Source organism: Passer domesticus, chromosome Z (assembly GCF_036417665.1).
Source record: "Passer domesticus isolate bPasDom1 chromosome Z, bPasDom1.hap1, whole genome shotgun sequence".
NCBI lineage: Eukaryota > Metazoa > Chordata > Aves > Passeriformes > Passeridae > Passer > Passer domesticus.
In genome coordinates, this window is record NC_087512.1 from 70482844 (window position 1) to 70503235 (window position 20392).

The 20392-nt window shown below is 43.4% G+C and overlaps 1 protein-coding gene across 2 annotated transcripts in view; it reads left to right on the top strand.

Annotated features, from left to right (window-relative positions):
• The window catches only part of MUSK (muscle associated receptor tyrosine kinase), a 58462-nt gene that overhangs the window by 20608 nt on the left and 17462 nt on the right, over nucleotides 1–20392 (top strand). The window contains exons 6-11 of one of the 2 annotated variants that reach the window (XM_064404455.1): nucleotides 5353–5477; nucleotides 9277–9436; nucleotides 10901–10907; nucleotides 13769–14035; nucleotides 18882–19057; nucleotides 19467–19490. In XM_064404455.1, coding sequence (XP_064260525.1) covers nucleotides 5353–5477; nucleotides 9277–9436; nucleotides 10901–10907; nucleotides 13769–14035; nucleotides 18882–19057; nucleotides 19467–19490 — 759 coding nt within the window. Of the gene's footprint in view, nucleotides 1–5352; nucleotides 5478–9276; nucleotides 9437–10900; nucleotides 10908–13768; nucleotides 14036–18881; nucleotides 19058–19466; nucleotides 19491–20392 lie in introns of those variants that run through there. The other variant, XM_064404454.1, reaches the window with a different exon arrangement.

The window sequence follows — 20392 nt, forward strand, 5'->3', positions numbered from 1 at the left end:
AGTAAGCAAAGTCTAAGCCCAGAGACACTTCTGCAGACAAGAAATAATTCTGACCTTCGTGCTTCAGGTACAAAAGGTCTATGGGAACACTGGCAAACACAAACAAAAAATGCTTGCAATTTAGCTAAGTACTTACACATGAATTTTGCACAGTGCAAAGTCTTTGCCAGGATATTTGTATCTGGTAACCTTTCAAGACAATATGTGGTTTACCAGTTCCGGCAGCAGTGTAGACACATTGGATATCAACACAACACTGGATGCAAAGGAAAATGCATTGTGCATGCAAGATTTGCATTTACACACTGTATTCTACAGCTTAGCTGAAAAAAAAATGCATAAGACTTGGTTTCAGTCACCCAAAAGGCCATGTTTCATTGATAAATACAAAGCAGTTGTGGAAAGCGAGGTGGGTTGAGATATCAGATCTGGAGGATGGACACATGGGGTCTGGCTTGTGTATGAGGGCAGGCTTTGGCTGCAGTGGAAAGGGAATGTTGCCAGGTGGTTGCCAAAACAAATTTAGCTCCTGGTGGCCTTATCTTGCTATGGACTACTGGGGAAGCAGATGCTTTACAGTATGTCAGGACTCTGACAAAAAACTTGTGGATATGAACACCTGTGGATGTTGACAAGCTAAGTTAATTCACATACATGGGAAAGTGTTGCTCATATTCTCTTAAATACAGGGTTCACCAAAGCAACTGTGGCCTCTGGATAAAAACTAACCTACCCCACACCCCAAAACTAGTGTTTTACTGGGCCTGGTGTTGCCTTTTTCCCAACTTGGAAATGAAACTTGAGATCATTTTAGTAAGGCGGTAATATAAGAGTGGATCTTTATTTGAAGGCCTTCGGGTGCAGTTATGGAAAGATGTCCCACACTCCCAAGGATGAGTACATTTTTTATACGTTTTAGGAAATTAGCATAGTTGATAAAAAGCACCAATTAGGAGGGCAAGTAGTGATGTAATCGCCCCCCACCACCCAGGTCAAGCCCCTTCTCTGGAGTCCCCCCTCGGCACTGGCTGGGCTTTGTCCATGAAATGTGTCCCAAAGAGTTGTTGTAGGCCTTGGTTCCCGGGAGGAACCAAGACAGCAGAGGGGCCCTGCACCTCCCAGGGCTTGGAGATCTGGAAGTTCTTTTGGTTTTTTGCCTAGGGAAAGGTCATGGAAAAATAATGGGAAAATCAGCCACTAGTACAATAGGCTACAGAGCTACAAATATATGTGTGAAGAATACAGAGAATATATAAAGTAAAAAACAAAAACCAAACAGCATCACTTTGTCCTTTCCCCAAAGCAGCAGCATAGCCCCAGGCCACCTACACAGTTGTCTGGTTGTGACTGGCCAAATCCAGCCTTCTTTAACAAAAAAACAGGCCTTAACCCCACTGAGGGCAAGCATCTACCAGGACTGCAGGACCAGATCCCAAATCTAGGAAATGAAACATAGCTCAGGCAAAGGCAATGGGGAAAAAAGTCACCTGGAAAGAGTTAGCCATTCAATGTGGAGGCAGGGGGGAAGGCATGCTGCTTTAATCTTTTTATAGTATAAAAATTTTGTGACTGAATTAAAGCCCTACTGTTTGGACTGGATGATGTTACGTAGTTCTTAGAAATGAGAGCAGCTGGCCATGGTACAGATACCTCCTAGCAAGCCCTGCAGTGCACAGACCATCATTTACCAAGACTGTAAAAAAATACATTTATTAAGGGGCTTGGGAGTGAAATTTGACGTGCTGTCTTGGCTTTTAGCTCTCTGGATTTCATTTACATCTCCTCTGTTTTATTTTCCACTAAAATAAATAAATAAATAAAGCCGTCTTTGCCCACTTTCCCTAATTGCTTTTTTGGCATGCCTGTGGGTGAATCCAGTGCAGAGAGCCCAGGGGTATTGATGTGAATATTGTTAACCTTGTAATGGTAATGTAGCTAAACAAGCAAAGGGAAAATCCATATTCAGGAGGATGTGGAAAACGGCAGACAAGTAATGGAAATTAGAAATCAACTGATTGTTGGAAATTTTCACTCAGAGGAAAACTGAGAACAAGACAAGGTCCTGAGCCCACCAAAAATATAAATTTTACAAACATTTATTGCTATTTCCTGATCCTTCCTCTTGCCTTTCACCCACCTCTTCCTGCCACCTACACTAGCAGCAGATTTGTAATTTCTTAATTGCCTTTGCCTCTTTTCTTCACTTGTGGAATTGGGGGGTGGGGGAGAAGAGGGAGGGGACAGAAAAATAATAGTTGAGGAGTCTGTGTTCTGCCATTTAGATACAGGACAGGTTTTGTTGCTCAAGCAGTTGCCAAAATGGACCCTGAGCTCATCCTGGTGTTCTTGCCCTGCTTTGCACAGGTGGATGGTGACACTGGCTGCACTTATGCAAGCCCTCCTGACTTTCCCACAGCACTTAAGTCTGACAGCAATGCCAGTGTGATCATCTACCCATAGATTATGTGGTTGAGAAACAGATGATACTTTTTTTTAAATACTGTTTTCCAGAATGATTAAGAGTCCTTTGGAAAATATGTCCCTGGATCGACCAATCAACCATGCTCCAAAACCTGTTACGACCAGGAAAATCTGGCTCTTGTGCCAGGAAATGTCTCATTTAAAAATAAAATCATTTAATCCCTCCCCCTTCTGATTTATTCCAGTAATACCATCTACAGCTACATACTTAAGGTATAGCTAAATTTTAAGTAAAATATTTGAAAACATGCAAATGCAAGTATCTGAAATGTTAAAGAATTAAATCTGTAACTTCAGTTTTGAAGATCTTGAAAAATGCATGATAGCACTGGGGATAGAAGGAATTTCAATTCTTCCACACTTTGGAAATCAGCTTAGTTCCTTATAGACCAAATGTTATGTAGCCATCCCTCCCTGCAGTACTTGGCACCAGAAACATGTGAAGGTTTAGGAGCTGTTGCTCCCTGTATTTGGTGTTTTAGGATTTTAAGAATGGCCTGATGCTTCACCTTACTTATGGTGGTAGACAGCTGCTTACCTAGCAGTACTGGGCTACTAAAGCAGGTGTAATGATCAGCGCTAATGGATGGATCCTGGGAAGAGGAATGCAGCTTTCCGACCTCCCCATAGGCACCATGCCAGGCATTAGTGAGCTTACTCTGGCTTTGCACCCTGCCTTTGCTATTGCCATTTTTAAAGTGTGCCTTCTTTCTTCCTGGCTGAAAGATCCTAGTGGATTTTGGGAGAGCAGCTAGTACAGAGGAGGACATATGTTCCACCGTCCAGCATCAGCTAAATGGGTGCTGGAATTTGTAACTTTGGTATTAATTTAACTGGGCAGGATCTGAGCAGCAGAGTCAGAGAGCAGCATCAGGTGGGCAAGGGTCCCAGCAGCATACTGGGCAGCACAAGAGAAGCACTAAGGGCCATGTTCCAACCCTGGAAGCTAACGTGCTGGCTTCAGCTGGAGCCATGTGAACATAACTGCTGCCAGAGGACAGGCCCCAAAGTTTAGTATTTCTCCAAATGAAGTATAAAAATAATTATGAGCTTAGCCTGCAAAACTTGGGTCCGAGTTCACAACCATCTGGTGTTAATGGCCTGAACTGAAACTTCAGACAAAGGTTTCATTTTACTTATTATTCATGAGAAAAGTTTCTGGCCAGTGACTGCAGCTTTGCTAATTACTTCATACCTGCTGCCTCGCTGAGGGGTAAGGGGGTGCAGAAGCGTGCACTGCTTTAACTTGCTGCTCTGCTTTAACTTTAGGCAGGTGGCACTGAGCAGAGACAGGGATTGCTTGAAGCACACAGATGAATTAAGAAACTCAAAATAATATTTCTCCTTGCACCATTTTCACTTAACTGACATTAAACTTGATCTTCCAAAATGCCCCTGCCCAAGAGTTTATTGAAAGGCAAAACGGCATCCATGCTGAAATTAACTCCTACTGCTACTTGTCTATGAGCAAAAGCTGTTTTTAGGCTCTTTGTCAAAACAAATCTCAGCTGCATACCAGTTCAGAACTGGGTGGAAGGACTGTGTGGAAAACACATGCTTTTTTTCAGTTCAGCTGAAATTTTGCAGACAAAGCATTCCCATCCCAAATAGTGGGGACACTATTAGAACACCTAGATGTTCTAACTCTGAGCAGACCAAACAGAAGATATTGGCATGGTGAGGTATGTTGATAAAGAGAAACAATAGATGAAAGTGGCAAATAAGATCTCAGGCTTTTCTGACAACTCCAAGAGAAACTTCCCTACTTATTAAAGTTTCTGATGGAGATTGTTAGACATTACTGTGTGGTCTAGAAGGTGTTACTCACTAGGCATGAGAAATTTGAGTAAGAAATGGCAGAGCTTTTGAGCTTGCTTCCATACAGACATTCTGGTGTTTCCATTAAAAATTTTAGGTCAAAACTCAAATGTTCCAGGTGGGAAGTTTCTCTTCTCTGCTTTTCTCTATGTGGTCCAAGTACAACTTGTTAAGACCATCAGGGTTGTGTTTCTGGATCAAAATAAGATTTCAGCAAAAATACTTCAGTTGTTATTTCTGGCTAACAGTCCTCCCGCTTCCTCCCCACCACAATCCCCCCAATCCATCCCCCCCCCCCCCCCCCCCACCGGCCAAAAACGACAGAAGGAGGGTGGGTGAAGGGAATGCTTACTTTGCTTATCTGCAAAGTGCCCAGTAACCATATTTCCACAAAAGAAGCAAGAGCCGTAGAAATAAAAAAAAACATTTAAAAAATCTACCTTTCTACTGCAATGTCGTCTTCCTAAAGTTTTTGCCGGCCGTTCTCTCATACCTTGATGCTTGATGTTAGACAGTTTCCCCTCAGGGCAGCTTGTTGTTGCATGGAAAATGCCAGTGTTTGCAGCACTCCGTGGCAAGCTTTAATCACTGCAATCAGACTGAGATGTTTATCTGACCCTTACCCATCACAGCACATGTCCACACTGATGGTCCTTAATGGTTTGGACAAAGTTTCACAGGTCAGCCTGGGCAGGGCAGCATGGTAACTTGCTGCTTTTTTTGTTGTAAGCTGTTCCATCTGCTTTCTACTGAAGAGTTTCCTCTTGGTTTTCTTGTACATAACCTCCTCTGAGGCTTGGGACTTGATACAGAAATTTCCAGAGGTAAACTTTGGGTTTGTAAGGTGCAGAATGTAACCACACTAAATATTTTTTTTCTCCTCCTCATCTGTCTCCCAAGAATGTCACTTCCTGGGAAACCTGTTCTATGCTGTACTCTTATTCATGGAGCTGTGACTTACATCAAGACCCACTGGGGAGAGAGTATCCCCATGTCGACACCAGCCTCAGCTTTACATTGTCATTCAACTAGCACCTTTGTCCTCTCTTACAGTGTTTGCCAGAATCCTGAAGGCTCCTGAATCCCAAAACATCACCTTCGGGTCCATGGTGACATTGCGGTGCACAGCAACTGGCCTTCCAGTCCCTACTGTCACCTGGTTGGAAAATGGGAAAGCTGTAAGTGCCTCTTTTTCATGCTTTTGGCCCTGGAGGACTGCTATCAGCTGGAAGGGCTGCTAGTCAGCACCTGTGGTTTCTATTCCTTCATAACTTAGCACCCTGTTTTTCAAACTGGTTGAGTACAGCTCATCTCTCTGCTTCAGTTTTCTCTGGAAAAACATTGTCCCCCTTATCCAGGGTGTTGTATGACTTCATTTGTTAGGATCTGAAAAGTCCAAGATGAAGGGTGCTTTACACCCTTCCAATCATCCTCCAAGAATTTCTAGGACTTTATTGTGTCTGTCACTGCAGCTATCTTTCCTTTCCTTTTTTAATAGTGTGGTAACAATAACGAGGCAAAAATGGATATTTTACAAAGTACCATAAACCAAGGAGTAAGATAGAGCAAACTGTTTTGAGGTCAAATACCTGTGGAACCACATTATGCACAGCGTATTTGAAGAAGATAATAGATCTGAAATTTTCTAGGCTGACATAGGTGATGTGAAATATGTCATGAATTTATCCCTGGGCAGAAGCATGTTCTTAAGAAAGGCACACCCTCTTCAGTGGCAGGCACCAAGGGATGCAAATCCACTGTGTCTCATAGGAAAGCTTCTGTGGTCTAATAATCCTGACCACTTAATATGGGTTCTTGCTTTTCAATTTGCCTGGCTTTCATGCCTGTGTGTAGGCTGTTGCAACACCTTCATTTCTGTGAAGAGAAAACCTGCTTGATGCCTAGTATTGCCTGTGTGGGAGTGAGCAGGGAACCACAGTGATGGCAGGACTGCAGCCCAAGCCTGCCATAGCTTCCCTCCAGTTTTCATGTGTTTAAGATGATAATGTTTTATACTCTCTTTGGTATTTTGACAGCTTTTTAAAGGATGTGAGCTCCAGGGCATGATTCTGTGGAGGCAGGTAGAGTGTCTGCTGAGTGCAGGCTGGCAATTTCCCTCTGCTCTTTCTCATGGACCTCCTGTCAGCCCTGAGTCCTTCTGAGCACAGGCTGATCCTGACCATTCCTGTGGACTTGCTGGTCCAGAGGATCAATAAATCACTTGACTCTTACTTGAGGGGGTTATCACCATCCTGGTTTGTATCTCTTCTCTCCACACATTAAAATACATTATTAAGACCCCATGGCTACTCTACAGGCTGTCTTGCCTTCCTTACCTCCTCTATATCTTATGGTGTCCTCCAGTCTGATTAGGGCTAATGTTCTATATTCCTTCAGTGTTGCTAGGCAGAGCAGAAAAGGGATGAGATCAGCCTCTGCTGAGATCCATGGGTGCTTGGTGGTTTCTGACAATATTTAGTTTGAGAAAACTGCAAGTGTTTATTTAACACTTCTTCCCCACTGGGAATGAAACCTTTTGCAGGAGTCTGAGGTACCTGGAAAGACCAATATATTTCCAGAGCACAGACCTGTGCTCTGATGAGATCCCAGTGAGTGGGTCCCACAGAGAGCTGAGCTACACTAGATGATGCTCAGCCCCTACCTGGGCCACTGCTGGTCTTATCTGCTCTGCCTCATTCCTGTCTGAAAGGCATAGCCCAGTCCCAGGAGGGTAATGCTCCTGATTGCCTCACTTTAAATATGGCAAGGAAACCTTAATGAGAGCCTGTCTCTGGGAGAGTCAGCAGGAAGCCAGTGGACGGGACACGGTGAATTTGAGGGTTGTTTCACAGCAAGGATGAGTCATTTGAAGAAGCAGCATGCCTGTGGCATTATGGTTTCTGAACACCAACCTGTAATTGTCCTGGGGTTCAAAGAACAGTAGTTTGCTGAGCTTGTTGAGCTTCCCTGGAAGAGGAGGATGGAAACTCCTCTGTGCAGCAGCTGCCTGGCCTATTTAGAAACACAATTCATTTTTCTCCTGCTATGCACCACAGGGTATCATGGACCTTATAATGTAGTTTTCCACATATCCAGGAATAAATGAGCCAGGTGTGAAGATATGAAGAGGTCTCTAATTTCCTGGTAGCTGAGGTGATGTTTTAAAGGCTAAAAAGAGAACTCCTAGAAACAAAATCTCAGGAAGTGTGTTTGAAAAGGCAAGGGAATCAATTAACACAAGGGAACATCTTGAAGTTTTCAGTAAAGGAAACAGCAGATGGCCAGTGTGGAAGTCCTAGGCACCACTGCCTGTGATTTTCCACTGTACCCGGTGCATACTGCCTGTACTTCTTGCAGTTACTTGAGCAATCTCTTCCTCCTGTGTCCCAAGCTGAAAGGAGCAATCCCAGTTATCTGTGCTCAGCAGGCACAGTCCAGTGCTGTCAGATGTGGTACAGCTGAGGCCTGAGGAGCCAGCAGGGGGAGAAGACTGGATTAGCACAAGCTGCTCAGGGCAAGCAGCCACCTATCCCACCACGATGCTGGAAGGCGGGGTGGGGGATCTATAGGAAATACCTCCTTCCCACTGAGAAGGTCCCTGCACCATTTCAATGCTGAGTGGTTTCTGGAGAGACAAGGATTCTAGAATTAAATTTGAGCAGCTCTGTAACAAAAGACATATCTGTGAAAAAATATCCCCTGGGCTCCCACCCTCTTGAACTGATTTAATGTTATAAGACCAAATATAAGGCCTGGTCCCCTCATTTGCACGGTGGCTGATATACCTGGTGCAGTACTTATAAACTGTGTTGGTCTGATTATTTAGTGATTTCTTCCCATGAACATTCTCTCACCACAAGTCCAAGCTGACTCTGAGAGAGTCAAAACAAATATATTTTTCAACATTTTCTTTTCATAGAGAATCCAATCTCCTTACAAGATATGTTACAACACTCTTGCTTTTTCAATTATTGCTCTCAATACCCATGGGTATTTCATTTCACTGAAAGGTCTCATTGAAAGCACATTTTTACTGACCTGCAGGGAGATCAGATTGATATTTCTGTCTTAGTCACACGTGTAGGTAGAGTGCTTTGCTGGGGAGAATCCAGGGTGACAATCTGCAATGTCCTTAGAGTCAGGTCACACCTAGGGGGTCCACAGGCAACATACCTCACTTGAATTATATTTGATGCTTCTTATCAGTATGAAGGTTAAAGCAGGCTATGCACTCCTTCCTACTGCCTTTGCAAGACAGACTCTGTATGTACCATGCTGTCCTACTTTAATGAATGCCATGTTGCCAGGAAAAGCTTGATGGTAAATCAAGGCCAACTGGCCAAAATCATTAGGCTTTAAGCTCATTTAACTGTGAATTACTGATCTGGGATAAAAGCTGGCCAAAATCATCATATTCTCATCCCCTTCCATATTTCTAGTTGCAAGATAAGAAAATCTACCAGATATTTGCTGAAGTATTGGAGCCAGAGCACTTTCTATACTCATGACTGCTTTCAGAGTATTGCAGTGGTTACATTAATCCAGAATCAGTGACTTCCAAACTACTTTCTTTTCTTCCTCTGTGTTGTGGATGTTCACAAAGTCATCCTGTGCTGTTCCTTCCTAAGGTATGAAGAGTCAAAAAATCTACTACAAGAAGCCCTGCAGTAATTAGCCAGCTCAATTACATAAACCCAATTGTGACTATGACCCTCTTGAGCTGAAACCTAGTTGCAAAAGTATTGCTGAAATGCGAAATAGGAGAGATCTTTTAACATTTATTTCTGTGTGTGAAGTCAGTGGCTATAAAAGTGCCACAGCAACACCAGAAGCTTTAGGTCTCTGCCACTTTTGTCTCCCTCCACATCTTCCTCTGCTAATTTAAATGCTTGGGACTCTGTCTCTTAGATTTTTCCTTGGTTTGCGAGTTTGTGTCTTTGTTGGAAATATTGCTGAACTGGGCTTTCACTCTTTTAGGTTTCTGTGGGGTCGATAGCAGAAAGCGTCAAGGACAGAGTGGTTGATTCCAGACTGCAAGTGTACGTCACCCGACCTGGCCTGTTCACCTGTCTTGCCACAAACAAGCACAGCAAAACTTTTGGAGCCGCAAAAGCAGCAGCAACCATCAGCATTTCAGGTATACAGGGAAGGAAGAGGCCATTATTTCTTTTTGCCTTTCCTGCTGGGGAAGAGGAAAGGGATGTGGAGTACTGTGGTGGAAGAGAGGAAGCCTTGGAGAGCTGATAATGTGTGGGGGCCTAAATTGAGTACAAGTACATCCTCCATCAGGCTATTTCCTCATATACTCTTACACTTCGGAGACAGGCATAGCTGTCATTTCCTGAATGTTTGATGCTGTCTTGTACTTTGTGTCCCAGAAGCACACTTGGTAAGTTCATCCATATGGAGGAAGTTGTGGCCATGACCCAGCGTTGGTATCATTTAACAGCAAAGTGAAAATAGCTTCAAGCAGTTCAGCTTCACAAGGGGTTGGCATCCAGAAAGCAGGGTGGTTGCTGTCAGAGTAGTACCCTGCCTTGCCTGAAGTTATCTCTTCCCTCAGAGATGTCTCCCAAATGTGAAAATGAATTTCCAAAGTGAAGAAATACGTCTGTCAGCTAACTAACAGCATTTGTTGTACAGAGAGAAAGGTGGTAGCTTGTCCCATCCCTCTTTGGATGTACAAGGGAATTTAGTTAAGAGGAAAGAGGAATCACAGTGGACATGGGATGGTAGCCCTGGTTCTGGTTTTAACGAGGCAGGTACTTGTTTATCTCTCTGTGTCTTAGCTTCTGCTTTCTTGAGAAAATAATTATGCCCTGTCTTACACTGGGCATTGAAACCTACCAGTAATCTCTGCTCCATAATGTACTCAGCACATGGTGCTGTATTTCCCATCCCCATTTCTGCCTTTAGCCCAGGCAAGTGGGTGTCCTACAAATGCAGTGGGGTGGACACGTACTTGGGGCTGGTGGAAGTTGTACTCCTCCAGGCTGCATTGCTCAGCAGGAGGAGAACTACCCCCTAGACATGAGCAGGACTCTGCCTTGGCCTTGCCCCGTCTCACAGGGTACCAAAGGCAGAGGTACCCTGGCCCTTGGATGATGCCCAGTGCCTCCTCTCTGTGCTGGCACTGCCCAGCTCCCTGTGGCATGCCAAGCCAGGGCCACTGCTGTGTGCCAGTGCTGCATCTCCAGCCCTGGCTTCACCTACTTGTTACAGCTGCTGCCTGAAGTAATGGATATCCATGTGGCTTAAACAAAGGTTACATGGGACCCAAAGGATCAGGATAAAAGTGTGGGTTTATGGTGCAAGAGTCCACTTCAGCTAGCACTGCCATCAACAATCCACTTCCTCCTCCTCATTCTTTGTCACTTTACAATGTTTGGTGTTGACCAACTTTTCTTCCTCACAAGAAGATACAAAGGAACAGAATTTAGGTGCATTTTTTTCATACAGCTTACAGTTATCAGACACTTTTCCTAGCATGAAAATCTTGACTTATGCATCTCAGAGGGAGTAATAAAGTGTCACTGATGTCTTTTCCATTTCTTCTTTCTCCTGGTTCATCACAATTCCTGGATCTGGTGCCTCTTCGCAGAATGGAGGTAAGAATGACTTTCTGTGTTTTTGTGGAGGCTCTTTCTGGGTCAGGGAGAAGAAGAATGATGAATCAAGGGGGTTTGGTTAATTTGGCTTAAATGAAGGGGTAGGGTTTCTGAATTCCAGCTGTGCAGACGAGATTCACCCATGGGGGTCACTGAGCTCCTTTACAGAGGCATAATTGGAGACTAAGCTTGGGTGGTTAACAATGGTTTTGAGGCAAGCCAGCAGTAAGGGTGTTTGAAATATGGTAGTGGGGAGAATATTCTGAAGGAATTTCTATTTGATTAGAGATACACAGTTTCCCTTGACCTTATAAATTTTCATGGCAAAGCTTAAACGCAAGGTAAACTCCTACCTGTTCATAGTTAATAAATGTAATTTGGTTTGGGGGTCACCAGATTAGGGCAAGAGAAGATTATATTTGTTCCAAGCAGAGTTATGGATGAATAAATTACATGTGATAAGAAATGAATTTCTGCTTAGTAATTTTTGCAGGACTGAACAATTTGGCTGGCTTTTTGTCCTTAGAATCCTTCCATATTTCTACATGCTGCACTGGCTGATCAGTCTGGAAGGAAAATGAGAGCGTTAGCCTGGGAGATGGGCTGGGAGCTTCTGGCCACCACAGAAAACAGCAGAGCCTGGGAAAGTCTGAGCAAATGGCTTTGCCACTCTGCTGACACAGACTCCCTGCGAAGGCCTCCTTCACAAGAGCTTGCAAGATTGATTCAGGAAGTTTGTAAAGTCATTAAGTCACCACACAATGATTATGGCAGACTTAGCCTTACACCTGCACCCATGCAGGTATGACAGGCATAGGGACACAGACCCCAGGTGTCCCATAAGTGTTCTTAACATTTGCTGCATGATGTTTCCTTTCTGTGACAAACCATTGTGAGAAACATGTTGTTGCTACTTCTCCATTGCCACTTGGTCTGTTTCTCCTTGCATATTTTAGAAAAGCAAGGAAACATAATGTTAGCACTGTTAGCTCTTCTTGGTCTGCCTCTGCAGGCCCCTGAAGTCAGCAGCACAGCTGCCCCATGCACACCTGTCCCCTGCTTTTGCCCCTGGGGCACAAGAAGGATGCAATTTTCAGATTAAGCACAATGGGAACCATCAGGAAAATGGAACTAACATGACCCCTGCAATGTCAAGAGCAGTTCTAGCAGGGTCCTGGGATTATTGCGTTGCTTTGGGGAAACCTGCTGTGTGCTGGGGAGATGTCATGGGCTGTGAGACTAGTGCAGCATGCTGGGAGACTCCTGTGCCACATGAAAGTGTGTCCACGAAGCCTGGGATGATGCAGTGTCAGAGCATCACTGCCATTTTGGTAAACCTCACGTATTGGTGCCTTCCTGTATTTTTTATCCAATGTGACACAGAAAAAAAAAAAAAAGAAAAAATTCACATACAGCCTAAAATAGAGCAGCAAAAACAGGGCCAGAAAACAGCATCTGCAGAAAACAGCATCTGAAGAACAGAAATGTGAGCATCCTCTGTAATCCCTTGTCCATGTACCTCCAGCTTTCTAAAAAAAAACCCCAAAAAGAAAAACAAACAAACAAAAAAAAACCAGCAAGAAACCCCAGATCTAACAATGGGTGATTATTAGGACAGGGGAAAGAAATAAAAGGCAAAGATACAAATAGCTCTGTTGACTGCTCCAAATGGTTGGCATGTTGTGAATTGAACTCTCTGACCCCAGTTACACTGACCGAATGGCAGTGGGGACAGCTGCACCCAGCCCTCCTCTCTGCCCTGATTTGGCCATGTCCCACACACAGGGAGTCTGTTTTCACAGCTTTGCCTCCCATACTCTGGACACTGCATCCCATGGGCTGCCTAGGCAGAGGACACCTCCTCACCTGCAGACCTTACTGCTGTTGGGTGACCATGGGAGCTACTGGAAGGAATATATTGTTTTCTTTTATTGTTATCTTACTAGGCCAGTATCTATATTTTTATTACTATAATGCTGACCTGTGCATTCCCCTCACCCTGCTGCTTACCTTTGATGGCCATGGGGAGGAAGGGAGCAAGGGAGAAGGGGGGGGATCTCCTTCTAGATGCAAATAACATGGGAAAGATAAATAAACGGCCCTCAAAGAAGATTACCCTACTGTGATTTTTAAGCTCCTGCATAGCTCTGTTTTCATGCTATGTGTCAGGACTTAGCAAAATGGGAGATGTGGTGAAGACAGAGGATGCACCTTGCAGAGAAATACTGTGAAGGAAAAGACAGAAGTTTGTGTCCTCCTTGTCTCTGAGTCCCCCAGCTAAAGGTGTGGAAGAGGGACAGGGTCAGGCGTGGTGCAGGAGCTGTGGAAGGACAGGCAGGAGCTTGGTCTGACCTTGTGAAAAATTCCCTGGCACAAGATGGGTTGAACTTACCTGGGTCCTGCTCATCAAGTCTATCTTAAATTAAACTCTAACTCTTGTGAGACAGCAGAGCGAAAAATCTTGAGTTATCACAGGACTGCAAGCAAGCAGCATGGCTGATCCCTACTGCAGGGAAGCAGGAAAGTAAAATATTCTCCCATTAGACCCCAGGGGCAAGGTGAGGGGCCATGCTACATCCTGGTTCTGTGTGATTGCTCAGTCTTCTGTCCACTTATAACTGTAACAACACTTCATCAGAGCCTCATCATCTCTGGAGCTCACCAGGGCTGACACCAGGGTACCCTGCAGAAGTTTCATTCTTGCATTGTATTAGCTGGTTTTAGTGGTATAAACATCTACCATTTTCTCTGCCCTCTATTAGCCTTACACATGCCACTTTATTCAGAAACAGGGCCATTGTGCTCATGCAGCTGTTTAGATCTGTGAGCTTACTGTGCGTGTGTGCTCTTGTCCTCGACAGCAAGCTGTACAAGGGTGACGCAGGCTACTGCAGCACATACAGAGGTGAGGTGTGTAGTGCTATCTTGGCGAAGAATGCTCTTGTTTTCTTCAACTCCTCGTATGCTGACCCAGAGGAGACCCAAGAGCTGCTTGTGCACACTGCCTGGACTGAACTGAAAATGGTGAGTTCATTCTGCCAACCGGCTGCTGAGTCTCTGCTGTGTAACTACATCTTCCAGGAGTGCAATCCCTCGGGAGCTGGGCCAGCTCCAAAGCCAGTGTGCAGGTAAATGAAGAAAAACATGCTCATATTTCACTTTCATTTTGTGGGGATGTGTATGCAGCAGGGGAGTGGTGAGGGACTGTCCAGGCTTGCTTGCAGTAGCAAGTGAAGCTGAGTGAAGCTGAGCCCTCTAGGTTTGCACAGCTTTTCCCTTTGCTCTCTCCTCTGTACACATAGACTGATTCAGCTCTTACTGTGCTGATTGCTAGGGTGTGGTCTGAATTTGAAGTCCAGACCTCTACATTATATCAGGTGTTTGGAGGACAGTGTTGAAAAGAACTATCAATTTGAATTACATGAGTAGCTTCAATAATTAACATATTGTTTTCTTTTATTGTTATCTTACTAGGCCAGTGTCTATATTTTTATTACTATAAAGACTAATTGCTTCTTTAGAATTTTGACTAAATGCAGCTCCAGAAGATGCGACAAATCTGGCCAAGGCAATATACTGATCACTTAGCACTTCTTGCTATGACAGGAAAAATGTGACAAAAATGATGAGACCAGAGACATTGCCTGTGTAATTGTACCTGATAAACCAATACTAAAATGTGGTTATTGTACCCTTCTATATACAGAGAAATGTGCATTGAAATTGGGCTGACAGGAACCCTGAGGAGTCCAAAGCACCTCTTACTATAGCTAATCTACTGTTGACAGGTATTTGTAAACACATCACAGTGACAGGCACTTCTCTCTCCCTATGCAAAGTCCTGAAAAGCCCTTGCCTCATTGCTCCTTGCCCTCCCACCATGGCCATTGAGGCGAGTTTCTTTCTTTCCTCGTTGCAGTGAAATTTTACATCTTTCCCAGATTCTCTGACTAGAATAAAACAGGTTTTCCTGAGCCCTGCACATAGCTTTTGTTCTTCTGCCCAGTCCAGATTTAGTTATTTTTAACTCTAACAGAATGAAGATTACTTGGTGTGCTCTTGCAGAGGACAGTGCCCCACACACATAATCAGGGTGAAGCTTTCTTTTCTCTGTCATATTCAGCCCCTAAAAACTAGTCATTACTCACTTCACATCTGGGTAACTGACATCCTTGTCTAAAGTGCACTGCTTTGTTCTTGTTTTCCTTGAGACACATTTTAAAATACTATTCAGATCTCTGTTTACTGGAAGAGTAACCCCAACTCTAGTGTCCCAAATAAAATACAAATCTTTTCTACAGACATGGCAAGCACACTGCTTGCTGGACTTGTGCCAGATGTCGAATGGGAATAATTTCTCCAGTTATACAGGAACTTTCTAAGACAATCAGCAACATGTTGTTTTTGTAATTGGGACTATTTTTGTTGCTTCTCCTTTAATATATCTAAAACAAAGGCACAGAGGAAAATTCCACTGTGAATATTGACCACACATTTAGCTTTCTACTTGGTACTTATGCTGCGTAGTATTCTACCATTGACACGGGGGTGGCATATGTCCTACAAAACAAGATTATGTGCAAGTATCCAGAGATAATAATGCTGCCAAGTACTACCATTTGCCTTTTGCTGGCAGGCTCCTCTCTGCCACCTCAACATTCTGCTCTGTGTCATTGTGCCCTTAAATACACGATTGCTCTGCCATTTTTCAAGGTCTGTGACCGTATTTATATCTCAGCTACACATGCACAGCACATTAGTCAGCTAAGAGTTTTGCACATTGCTCTGCAAAGTATTTCAGTTACATCTTGGCCTTGCTTCATTTACCCCTGCCCATGAGTGGCCCTGCAGGACCAGAACTCTCAGTGATTTGACTGAAGACCTGTACTTCTGGGGCACTTCTAAAGTCAGAATTATATAAACTAACATAAATATGCACTTGAGTTTGATGCACCTGAGCTAAAAGTTACAACATTTGCAAATATATCTAAATGTTAATGGGCTTGCCTGGGACCATTTTTCTTCAAATCCATGAGTCAATGTTGGTTTCTATTAATTATTCCTACCTCCTTCCACCCTGATTTTAATGCAGCTGTCTTAATAAGAAAAGTTCTGGAATAGCATCCTTCTGAATTCCTGTCCTCAGAGAGCATTAGCTGGACAGCAGTTCTTCCAGAGCCCAACACTCCTTTTGATAGCTCAGACGTCTAATATATACTTCTTAATGGCTGAGAGAGGTCTGGGCGCTCTTGAACACATCTCACATGGTCTTGGTTACTTTGCAATTCTCTTAACTTCTTTTTACTGACAACTTTATAGCTTTCTGCAGAAGCTGGCTAGACTACACAAATTTTCAGCTCAAATACTTCACGAGTAAGAATTTAACTCTCTCAGATGTGGGAGAGCTCTTCCAGTTTTTCAGGGACATACTGCCCTCAATATATGTCCATGTATTTTTATCTTATTATTTATTTTCTTCACCAGCTTTTCTCTTTCCATATTTTTTTTAATGTTCCTTTGGTTTGGAAGCTAGCTGGAGAGAATAAAAACTGATAGGCTGAGTAAAGCTTTTATAAACATAATAAGGGGGTAAAACAAGATTAAATGAAACAGAAGAAAACCACATGGGAAAAGTTCACTCAATGTAAATTTAGATGCAAATTGATTAAAATGAGAGTTCTAAAGGGAAAGTGATATCTCATCTCATAATTCTTGATTACGTCTGCCTCTTGTTTGTGGCTGCTATTGCAACAGCAGAAGTATACCCCCAGTTTCAATCAGTGGAGATAGGAAGTGATCAGGCTGTAGGGAACAGTCTTGTGTTGGGGAAAGTCTCTCTTTGTTTGGGTCTGTGTGTCCCCACCCCCCCCTTACATAGTCTCTTGTGGTCCCTAGAAACACCACTGGCACACTTGCTTTCTTCTACCACTACTATTGTTTGTCCATCTGTCATTTACATGACGTAACTTTTCTAATTATAACCTGAAGTAATCTTTGCCTGTGACCTCAGCAAACCCTCTGTGTGCAGCGTTGGGTGCTACAACAACGGTATGAACCCAACTAGAAGTGATTGACCACCCCTCCTCTGGCTGCCTTACTGTTCTCACAGGGTGCAGATAACCTTCCTTTAGCCCTGGAGCAGACAGCATTGCAGAAGAGTGGTCTTCTGCGTTTTGCAATTGAACACCAAACAAAGGGCTTATTTGAGGATGCTCAGGATCCAGGAATGAACAGAGCTAATTCAAACCGTATCGCCCAAGTCTCAGCCAGTGCTTCAAATACAAGTTTTTATCATTTCCCTATTTAAGTATTTCTTCTTCTTTTCTCATTTCCCTATCTAAGTATTTCTTTCCCCTTCTAAGTATTTCTTTACTTCAGACTTCACAAAGTCATTCCTGTTCCACATGTTGTTAAACATAAAAAAGATAAATTTGCCATCTGGCTGCATTCTGACTTCCATAGAAGGGAGGAAGGACTAGCTACAACCAAGCACAGAGTATCTGGGCATTGATGACTTCAGCCTGCTGAACTGAGGGGCAACCATTACTGTTGCCAAAAAGCTGTTGCTCTAGTAGAATTCTCAATGACCTCCATCCTTCAGGTGTTTTAGACGGTATGCAGTGTTTTTAGCCATTGCTGAAACTCATGACCATCTGCTCTTGTCAAAACCATTGTATAATTAAGGAGGTTGCCTCAACCCACAAGGTGGTGAATTTATCTAAATCCTTTACCACAGACCACAGAAGCACATTTCTCTTTCTCCATCATTGTGTGATGGTTGGAAAAGTTGTGGATGTGGGAAAGACTTCAGCTGAGCTGTGCAAAAGAAATCTCTGCATATGACCTCAAAGCCGATTTTGTAACCCAGGCTCTCAAGAATGGCTACATAAATAAGCAAATCACTGATAAATTGACCAATATAACAATTCCACAAACTTCCCATTATAGTGTGTTTTCTTTTTTTTCTTTTCCTTTTTTCTTCTAGTGCGGGTATTTCTACCTCACCCTTCTCCACAAACAATTTCTCATACAAGACCCATTTAAAAATCCAAAGCACTTCTTGTCAGTGAATGTTTCCCATTGTTATAGAGCTAACACATTAGGTGGGAGACAGGTCACATTTTTACCAGGCAATCTGCAGATATCTACAAAGAAAAAAATGGATTTAAAGTTGCCTTTAAAGACAATTTTAAAAATTCTGGTTTTTTTATTCAGTGAGATTAAAAGTATATGCAAGTGTTTAATATAAGAAGGTTAAGAATTGCATCTCATCTTTTGCTTTTAGTAGATGACACTTCTATTATATAATTTACAGAAGCCAAGTGAGATTATTAGGATATTCTTAAAAATTGTAATTCTAGAAATGAGAGGGAGACTATTTACAAGAGCATGTAATGACAGGACAAGGGGGAATGTCTTCAAACTGAAAGAGGTTTAGATTCGATAATAGGAAGAAATTATTTACTGTGAGAGTAGTGAGATACTGGCACAGGTGGCCCAGGGAAGCTGTGTATGCCTCATCCCTGGAAGTGTCCAAGGCCAGGTTGGATGGATCTTCGAGCAACCTGGTCCAGTGGAAGATGACCCTGTCCATGGCAGGGAGTTGGAAATAGATGATCTTTGATGCCTCTTCCAACACAAACCATTCCATGATTCTATGATATTTATTAGAAGAAGTAAAAAACATCTGTAGAAAAAGATAGGAATGAACTCCTCATAGCTTGGTGTGTGTTGTGTTTTGAGCATAACTCTGCTTCATTAAAAATGTAGGTTTATATGTTTCTTAAAGGAAGATGTTGCATTTCAAACAGGTTTTTTATGGTTTATGAGCCAGATAGCCTGGCTTTAAAGAAGTATCACCCCATTAATGGATTTCTGTCAGCCTGATAACCCCTGCACATCACTGCTAAGTGCAGCCAATTTTTTCCAAGCCATTGACAGCTGTATTTCACTGTTTTTTACAAAACAATGTAGAGAGAATTGCCTTGCTGTAAAGGATCTCTACTGCTTTAAGGAATGGCTCTCAATGGAGGAGAACTCTCAGAAGGGGATTTACAAGCCAGGGCTGATGCTGCTCACTCTTCCTGAATGCAACAGGTTGCCCAGCCTGCACCAGAATCCCAGCTCCTGCACCCGCATCCCTTTCTTTGGTAAGGTGGCACATGCTGCTGATTGTCCAGAGAACTGTGTTCTTGGTAAGGGAGAGGGGAAGGGTATGATCCATAATTTACAACTAAAGTAAAAGCTGATGGTGGATACTGTCCTGTCAGCACCTGTGCATGGAATTGTGACAGCTGCTTTAGCTGTTTACCTCTCTCATTACTGGGGTGTGGGAAAAATCCCTCAAGCAAATAAAACCTGGATTTTTATTGAGAAGATCATAACAATCTCAAAAAACAGTCTTAATGATAGCAAAATTGCCACTCAGGTGCCTTTGCAAAGAAACAAGCTGTTTAAGCACTGCTAGGGAGGGAACTTTTTCCTATAACATGCTTCTGGTATCTGGTCATATTGCATCCTGGACAATCCCTCCTTACATCTTGTCTTGTTTTTTTACAGATTTTAAGAAGGAGAACATAACCAGTAAGTAGACTGCTCCAGACTCTATGTTTTTAGAGATGGACATTATATTCTTTATTGAAGCTGCCATTTGCACATATTTTTATGTTTTCTGCTGGTCCTGTCTGGCTGAATTTAGAGTATTACTGAGGAATATTCGGGTTTCCACATCCAAGGCATGGGGAAACACATTTCCAGCTCTTTGGATATTGGGGAGATCACGGGCTGGTAACTTTTTAAGAGAGGCATGTTTTAGGTGGTGCCCTTCGCTCCAGCTGTTTCCTTTTCTACCTACCCATTGGCTATCATTCCCCTCTACCCATATTTGTATTTCTGATTCTGAAGTCTCCCAGCCTTGTATGTTAACAACATGGTTACTTATGACAGGCTGGCCTTGCAAGACCTTAAGCTCCCAGTACTCTCCTCAAATCACCACTGAAGTCTGGCTGTTTCTTGTCTGAGCCTCCCATGACCAGTGGTGAGACCCGGACATCCCCTGCAGTGCTGCTTTGACTTCTGTCAGGCTCCCCCCTGCTGCGGGTCGTGGCTGAAGCACACACACCCAACTCTTCTACTCATGTGCAATTCCAGTTTCAAGCTCAGGCACTGTACTTACCTCATTGGAAAAAGGAAGAGTCTCTCTCTTGCCATGTATCTAAGCAGGTGTGGTTTGCAGATTTCGCAGTGGCATGCACTTTATGTATGGAGAGAGAGGCAAAGTAAAAAGAAAAAAAAGCAAATAAAGAATTTTGGGGAATATTCTTTCATGGAAAGATCTTGGCTTCACCTGACAACCTGAGATCTAGGGGCCTGGTGACACAGACATGGAGACAAGGACTTCAGCACCCTCTGGGCCAGTGCCTACAACCTGCAAGTGCAGCCATCCCAGCCCTGGTAGAGGAACCACAAGAGAGGGGTGTCAGCAT